We start from the raw sequence: 8701 nt of genomic DNA, 5'->3' as shown, positions 1-8701 counted from the left end.
GTTGGACAGGGCTTGGAGTGACCTGGGCTAGTGGAAGATGTCCCTGCCTGTGGCAGGGAGGTAGGACTAGATAATATTTAAATACTAAGGTCCCTTCCAACCCAGGCCATTCAAGGATTCTGTGACTCTCTGTGTGGTTCTGCCCCGAGGGTTTGCTCACACCAGAGACAGGAGAACCTGCTTTTCCCAGGAGAGCTGCCAGTTTGATTTTCCTCTGTCTCCCTGCACTTGGCTGCCACTGCAGAGCACGTGGCAGATGCTCATTGTGCTCTCCCAGCAAATCCAGCCTGGCTGGAGACTCTGGGAACAGGGACACCAGCAAGAACAGAGCATGAATACGAACCCCTGTAGTGCTGCACCACAGACACACGGGGTCCCAGTCCCCTCTGGGGGGACCCCAACAAGCTCAGACCATGCAGCAGCTCCTGGGACTGGCCATGGGGACGGCAAGTGCCAGCCAAATGTGCCACTGACACGTGGCTGTGTCGGGTCACCTGAGGGTCACTGCTGCTCCATGGGCAGGGGGGCTGCGACCCATCAGCCTCCTGCCAGCAGGTTGGGGGGACCTGCTGGGTGAGGCTGGGGGACTGGGATGGGGGTGCCCTGCAGGGGGGGTTAGGGGGTGCCCAGGGAATGTGCACTGTGGGGAAGCAGAACTCACGGAGGAGATACTCGGCCGTGTCTTGCTCGTAGTCTGCATCCTCAGGGAAGTGGTCGATTTTCTTGCACACTCCTCGGAAGGTTCCTGGGAACACACAAGCCAGGAAACACTCAGACCTCTCTGCACTGGCTGGAGCTCTGCAGGATGTGCAGCAGCCCAGAGGCCTGGGTGTTTTAAATGGGGAAACTGAGGCACAGCCTGGGACTCCTCTGGAGGGGCAAGGTGAGGTGAGAGGAACTGCAGCATCTCCCTAGAGAAAGGGGAGCCCCCTCATCACAGTGGCACTGGAGAACGTGGTCAGGTCATGCTGTCTCTGTCCCCTCTCCCATGGGACCAGGAAAGACGTGTCCCCAGAGGACAGGGCTCCAGGCAGGAGAAGCCCACCCTCACAGTGTCCTGCACGCTCTCGGGCTGCGCTCAGGGGAGCTGAGCGTCGTGACAGGCATCAATTAAAGCTTGGAGATGAAACTCTGGAGGAGGCAAGCTGTCATCCAGAGGGAGACACAGCATCCGAGGGAGAACCGCCTGCTCCCGTTGCTTTGGGAACTCTGGGAGAAGGGGATGCACTGGGCACAGCGAGGACACACCAGCTGCACAGCACAGCCCCCAGCCTCCTCTTCCTCTCAGCTTTTGGGTTCCACCCACGTTCTCCCGGTATCCAGAGCCAGCAGGCTCTGCCCCACTCACCCCACAGTCACCCCCCACGTGTCCCTTTGCTCTCCAGCCATCAGGCACTGCCAGAGTGGGGCTGCACCAACGGAGCCCTGCTCTGAGTGGGCACAGGCAGGGCAACGTGCCCGACCGCCCAGGGGGAGGGGGTGGGCAGGGGGGCAGCCCCAGCTCCACTGCAACTATCTCACGCTCTGACATTTATTTTGGCTCCTTTATTCCCTCTGTTCATCAACTGATGCTCGTTGCCATGACAATGCTGAGCTACCTGACACACAACTTCAGCCTCCAAACACATACCACAACAAGGCTGAAATCCCAAAAAGCCCCCTCTGACCTCCAAAATGCTCCCTGAAGATAGAGTCCTGCCTCAGGGAGCTGTGGCTGGAAATGGCTCTGGGGATGGATGAAGCAGCTGCTCAGGGTCAGCTGGGCTACATGGCACATCCTCAACCATCAGCTCCCCACCCCCTAGTGATGCCAGATGAAATTCCAGGTATTCCTCTCCCAGCTTTATAGCTGGGCCTGGGTTACAGCAGCAATACCACATCATGGACAGCAAAGAAGTGGATTTTGTCCAGGTCCTCAGCTTCTGGAGTCTCCTGCTCTGTCCACATTTCCTCAGCAAGAACTCAAGGCAGCAGTGATGCCAGATTACCTGCTCCTGGATCACTGCTCCTGGCTGCCTCTGACCCTGCCAGATCCAAGGCCACAGCAGTGAGCTCAGGCAGAGGATGCCCTGCTCCAGTGCTGGCCAGAGCAGGACTCACTGGGACGGTGTCTCACTGGGACGGTGTCTCACCGGGACGGTGTCTCATTGGGATGTGTCCTGGCTCAGGTATGGCTCAGCCACTTGCTCTGGGCACTTGCAGCCTCAGCCCCTGCTCACGCCTCGCCTGGGCACACCTTGCCAGCCCCAGGTGTGGACCCAGTGGTGGGCACAGCCCTGGGCACGGCACCAGTGTCGCTCACGCTGGTCCAGGGGGCTGCTGCCTCCCACCCCAGACACCTCTCCCCATGCTGACAGCAGTCAGACCCCTCTCTCAGCTGGGAGCACACCAGGCTGGTGGTTCCAGCACATCCCAACCTGCTCCCGAGTCCTTTCCCAGGCACTGGCGGTGCCTGTGCTGCAGCCCCAGGCTGTGAGAGTGAATCACACCCCGGGGTTGGTTGGTCTGCCGGGCGAGCGCCAGTGCAGGCAGCGCTGCCGCCGGGACTCGCTCCCTGCTCGGCTGTCTCGGTGCTGGATCTGCCTAATTTCCTCTCCCTATTAGTATGAATCCCAATTAGGTAGCTTGGCTGATCTCCACACTTCCCTGCCGGAGCCCAGCACGGCAGCAGCCGGCTCTGCCTGGAGCCCGGGGCTGTGCAGGGATCCCGACCTGCTGACTCCCTTGGCCCGCCCTGGCACCGGGCAGCACAGAGGAACTACACCTGCCCGTCCCATCTTCCAGCTGGGTTCTGCTCCAGAACCCCCGAGTGCATCCAGCAGGTTGACAAGCTCGGCTTGCTCATGCAAGGACACGTGCTGGGCTCCCCCAGACCCACAGACAGGCTGGGATGGTTCCTGGCCAACAGGCACCAGCAAGGAGACATAAGAACAATGTTCTGAATCAGCTGGAGATGTGCCAGCCCCAAAGCCTGCAACGTAATCCTTTGCCACATTCCACAGCTCTTCCATTTTACATCCCTGTTTTCTTTTCCAGAAAAGCATCTGCAGTTGCACAACCCACCACTGCCTCAGTGCTCTCCTGTGGCCAACGTGGACACGTTGGCAGTGAGAAATGCTGCTGCCATGTCCAGGGAGAGAGGCACAGCCCTTGAGGTGGCACTTTGAGCCTGAACAAGTCAGCGAACAGATCAGCAACATCACCAGAGTAAGTGCCTGGGTGAGCCAGGCAGAGCGGGTGGGAGAGGAGCACTGGGGATGAGCTGTGCTCTCCACCACCAAGACACTCATGGTGGCACAGGGACAAGCGTGTTCTTCAAACACTTGCTGTGTGCTGTGGCACTGCACACCCTGCCCAGGCTACATTAGAACCTCCACCATGAAGCCAGAGCACCTTCTGACTCCCCTGCAGCATCTTCCACACGGACAACTGAGCTGCTCCAGAGAGAGGAGCAGCTGGAGGAGCTCGATCAGGAGCTGAGTCTACCAAGCCCCAGTTGGGGTCTCCTGCTCTGCCTCTCCCTGGCCCTCCTGCCTTTTGGGGTGCCAGGGGTACCTGGTCATGGCAGGGTTAGGGTGAGCAACCCCACCTCTGCCACCAGTTGGGCTACCTCTCTCCTTACCCTTCACAGCAGCTACACACCCGTGGCCAGGAGCAGAGCACATCCACCCATGCTTTGCCCCACCTTCACCCAGCTGCAGGTCAAACTCTCCATGCAATGGTCTCACTTTAATCCAGGGGTGCCCTGAGAACCTGCAGGCATGGCAGGGAAGCCCTCTCCAGCTGGGAAATCTTCTAGGGCACGTTGTACATGTCAGCAGTGGGACCGTGGGCTGTGTGATACCTGCAGCGTGTCCCTGCCCAGCAGCTCCAGGCTCCCTGCAGTGAGCCCTGTCTTTAGGTGACACCAGATTCAATTTGGAAGCAATGGACTCGTCCAGCACACTTTGCAGTCACTGGTTTCTACAGGCATCCCTTCCCTTCCTGCCCCAGCCACGGGGCTGTTTGTGTCCCACACTCCACAGAATCCTTCGATCCCTTTCATCCCCCCCAGCTGGGAGCTCCACCAAGTGCACGTTGGATAATGTGAGTGGTGGCTCCCCCCCGGAGCCCCCGCTCCCCCCAGGGCCCAGGGCAGGGCGTTGTGGTTCCCCTGCTCTGCTCAGCCGTGTTTGGTGCCTGCGCTGAGCTCCGGCCCCGCGGTTATCGGCGCATGCAGAGGCAATTAATTGATTTAATCTCAGGTCGTTTTCCTCTCAGAACCCTTTTCCCCAGAGAGGGCCGGGGGGAACAGGGAGGGGGTTGCAAGGGAAGTACGATGGTGTAAATATGGCCAAGAATATCGATCCCAGCCCAGCGAGCCAGAAGACTAAAGAGCTCCAGTTACGGTGTTAAAATCTCATTACTTTTCATCCAGTGGAACAGTTTTTCAGGGACCATTCTGGGTGTTACTAGTGTGTGCAAAGGAAGACTCAGGCTGGGGAGGATGAGCTAAGATCGCTCTTAAATGAGAACAAAATTCCTTGCTTCCCTAATTCTGGCTCAGCCAGGGGGAGTCAAGGTCACATTCCAGCCCTCAGCTCTCTACTCCTCCCAATAAATCCAAGTGAGTTATCTCCCAAGTTGTGGTTTCCAGTAATGGCCTTCCTAAAGACACTACATTACACCAAACCCATTTGGAGGCAATGGCAGTCATTGCGATCTAAGTTCTCTGAAAAATAATATTTTGGAGAACCAGAGGTCGGAGCTGAGCTGGGAAGTGCTGGGGTAGGAGCCTGTGGCACATCCCAGAGCTGCTCAGGCCCTGCACTCCCTGAGTAACAAGAGCAAGATACCTAAATATCTCCAAGGAATTAAAACTTCAGGGCTCATCTTTTTTTACCTCCCACCCACCTCCCAGATGCTTGGAGAGATGGAAAGAAATTCATCTGTGTTCCTTCCCTTCCCCAGCTCCAGGCTCTGCGAGGAATCCTGAAGCTCTTTGCACAAGGTCCCTGGTGTGAGATTGCAGAGCCCTGGGGTTTTGAGTCTTTGTTAGCCATGGCCAGCACCCAGTGGCCACTGTGAAGGGCTCAGTGGGTGGCATCGAGGGGGCATTCCTGTCCCCTGGGAAGGGCTGTGGGGGTTCCAGCAACCCCCCAGCACCTTGTTTGCCTCCTGCATTGCTGAATTTTCAACACAGCCCAATTTCAAAGACACACAGCAGCTTAGAAAAGCATCAGGGAAGGCTGGTGGGATGGCTACAGACCCCTGACCTACAGCTCAGAGCAACACAGCTGGAATTGTTGCTGGAGCCAAAGACAAGAGGTGCTAACCCCCAGGGCAGGGAAGACTCAGGGAGCCAGGTGAGGGACCTGTCCTGGCCATCATCTGTGACTCCTCAGACTGTTACTGTCACCTGCCTCCTCACACAAGCATCTGCTGGCCTCAACTCTCCTGGAGAGTAGCTCAATTAAGGCAAAACCCGTGTGTTCATTCAACAAAAGCCCCAGCTCTGCACTACTCTCTAGCCAGGATCTCCCCATGTGGGGATGGGTGCTGGGCTCCCCAGCACCTGGCAGTGGGAGGAATCCTCCTCCTCAGGACTGAGTTCTCCTGCAGCACATCCTCATCGCCCCGGCAGCCCCACACCAGCTTCCCACCGCGGCACCGGCCTAATCTGGCTCCATCTCCACTTCACACCCTCTCCCCCTCTCTGCGGTGGTGGTTTGTGGCTGAGCAGAGGCACCTACACAGATATGCTTGTTCTGAAGGACTTTTTTCCTGTTTTTGTAAAAAAAAAAAAAAAAAAATAACAGTGGAAAAAACCCAAGTCAGATGAAAGGAGTGCAAGAGCGAGGAGGCGGCAGAGGTGGCTCCGCTGTGCCGGTCGGACGCCAAGGCCAGCGCGAGCACACGCCTGAACACACACAGGGGGGAAGAACCGAGCCCCCCGTGCCTCCCGACAGCTCAGCAGGCTGTGGGGAGCAGCAAATGCCCCTGACGGGCATCCCCACGGGGGACCCCGCGGGCACAGCCCGGCGCTCGCGCCAGGGGAGGGCCGGGAGCTCCCGCCAGCTCCAGCCCGCGAGGTGCCAGCGATCGGCGCGTGGCACAGGGACTTCACTCCCTCGGTGGTGCTAAAACGGAAAAAAAAATAAAAAAAAAATCTACATTTTGACAGTGACTCATCATCTCCCATTCTGGAATCTGTGGGGTTGGTGCAACCTACACAAGGCAGTTCAGAAAAGCAAAACAATTCTGAATAACAGAGGAGGAGAAAAAAGTTTGCAGCTGATGGGTAATTTCCAGCCCTCTGCTCCGAGGGTTTAGCTGGGTTTTCTCATTAGAAAAGTAGTCAGGTAACGCTCTGGAGCTGCTTCCAGGGGCTCCCCTCGTGCTCCCTGGGGTTTCCTTCTTCCCTCCATCTTGCCACCTTCCTCTTTCCCTCCTTCTACATTTCTGGAGCCCATGGCAGGGACACACCGCGCTCCTGGGAGATGCCGGGATCGGGTAGGAAGGTGCAGGGGGCTGAGGTGAGTGTGGGGGTCCAGGGTGGCCCCTTCCCTGCTGTCCCCTCTGTGGCACAGCGATGGCAATGGGCAGCAGCTGCTGATGCCGGGAGCCCTCGCATCGTGCTGGGGAGGAGAGCACTCATCAGCATGTCTAAGGAAATCATTTCATGTTTTATCTTTAACAGTGAATAAACATTGATTTTTATTTTAAAAAGTAATTGACATTCCTATGAGAGTGCAATGAGCACTGGAGCAGCCAGAATCAGCGTAAATAAGCCATGTGCTAGAAATTAATGAGCTTCACTGATTGAGTTTATCTGTTTAAATTAATACAATTTTAGCAATTAAAAAAAATAATGATCTTTTGTTTGTTTGCCTGCTTGGGGATGTTGATGGTAAGAGATGGGGCAGAGCAGGAGCCCTGGCCCCAGCTGAGCATCCCAGTGCCTGAGGCACCAGGACCTCTGTCCATGCAGCCAGAGCAGGATCCCCCTCTTCCTTGTTTAATGAACATTTTAGATTCACTCAGGTTAACTGATGAGCTTCTGGGAAGGGTTTGCCTTCCAGCCTCCTCCTTGGCTGTATCAGGGATGGCCAGCTCAACCCTGGACATTCCTGGACCACACAGCTTTTTGCTAACAGGACTTGGGGAAAGTGGGTCCGTCCTGCACCATGGGAGCTTGTGCCTGTCTGGGAAAGGGGACTTGGGCTCATCTCCATCCTCTCCTTCCCACCACTCCTGAGAACTGGCTAGAGCTGGCAGAAGCTCACAGTCCACTACTGGTGTGAGTGCCTGGTCTTTAAGGTCCCTTCCAATCCAAACCATTCTGTGATTCCATGATTCTACTGTCTCAGCCACCAGCTGGACAATTAACAGAAGGATCCAGACTCACTCATTTGTAGGAGTGAGTATGACCCACGTGATGTTTCATGGCCAGAACACTGAAAACTGATGATAAAAACTGCCCAGATGGGACCAGAGGGAAAAACAAGAGTCAAGAGTGTAAAACCTGAGATCCTCTGGTTAAACAAGCTGCCAGTAATTCAGACCAAGAGAGTCTGTAGGAGTGGGTGCTCCGGTGTGTGCTCGCACCCCGAGCTGTGCCAGAGGCCGGATCATCCCCAGGCTGCTTAAGCACCTATTTATACTAAGGAGGAGAGAAGCTGCGTTGTGATGGGGAGCTGGAGGTTTCACTTCACCAGTATTAAAATGTCCTCTGAATTTCTAAAAAACCTATAAATGACAATTTTATAGCTGTGAAGCGTGGCATCCAGCACAGGGGAGTGCTATTTTCGACTCTGTGTTGACAGCTGAAGGGGAATGGATCACAGAATTAAAAACTAGTTGCAGCTCAAGTCCAAGCAATCACAGCTTGATTACACTTCTTATGGGCACACAGAGGCAAGTCCAAGGCACCAGCACAGACTCCCGGTGCTTTGAGAGGTCAATTCACAGAGCAGAAAACAATTATAAGCCAAATCAGTTAGGAGAATGGATTTAAGCATAAAACATGACTGTGAATGGAGAATGATTTAAGAGTGTTTTGCCCCAAACTCCATCACCACGATGGGAGTTTGTATCGGTTTAGAAACTGCCTGGCTAATATGTAAACAGCTATAAAAATAAAAACAGGCCCAACAAAGAGAAGAAAGGAGATATTCATAACTCTGAATATAAATCAGCAGCACAGAATTGTAGAGCACTGATAAAGGTGCAAACAAACAGCAGAAAACCATCCAAACGTCCTTCCCCGGCGCACTGGGCTGAGCAGCAGCAGCAGAAAGGAGCAGTGCCAGCGCCCGTCCCCAACAACGGCAGCAGCGTTAGTCACAGGCCCCGGGAACGGTAAATAACCCAGCACAGCCACGGCATTTCACATCCAGCACAGGCACATCCCGGAGCTGGGGAGACGGGAGAAGGAGCCGGCTGAGCAATGAACAGCTGCTGGAAGCGCCGCGCCGGGAAGGGTGAGGATGGAGACGCTCCACTGCCCGCCCTGCCCCTGCTCCAGCCCCGAGCTGGGCCACTGCATCCCCCTCGCTGCTCCGGGTGTTGGGATGGTACCTGGTGGCACCAGTGAGGACTCAAACAAGGGGACAGGCCATGGACACAGAGTGACGAGATCGCTGGTTATGGTTGCTCCAAGCCCCATCCAACCCGGCCTTGGACACTTCCAGGGATGGGGCAGCCACAGCTTCTCTGGGCA

General features: G+C 55.8%; 1 protein-coding gene across 1 annotated transcript in view; it reads right to left on the bottom strand.

The window, feature by feature from the left end:
- Nucleotides 1-8701, bottom strand: part of CACNG3 (calcium voltage-gated channel auxiliary subunit gamma 3) — a 32025-nt gene that overhangs the window by 4124 nt on the left and 19200 nt on the right. Inside the window, exon 4 of the mRNA XM_029965256.1 lies at nt 662-745. Within this exon, the coding sequence (XP_029821116.1) occupies nt 662-745 (84 nt within the window). The remainder of the gene's footprint in view (nt 1-661; nt 746-8701) is intronic.

This window comes from Manacus vitellinus, unplaced genomic scaffold, assembly GCF_001715985.3.
Source record: "Manacus vitellinus isolate BGI_N305 unplaced genomic scaffold, ASM171598v3 scaffold_93_pilon, whole genome shotgun sequence".
In the NCBI taxonomy this organism is placed as follows: Eukaryota; Metazoa; Chordata; class Aves; order Passeriformes; family Pipridae; genus Manacus; species Manacus vitellinus.
This window is presented reverse-complemented; position numbering and strand designations above follow the sequence as displayed.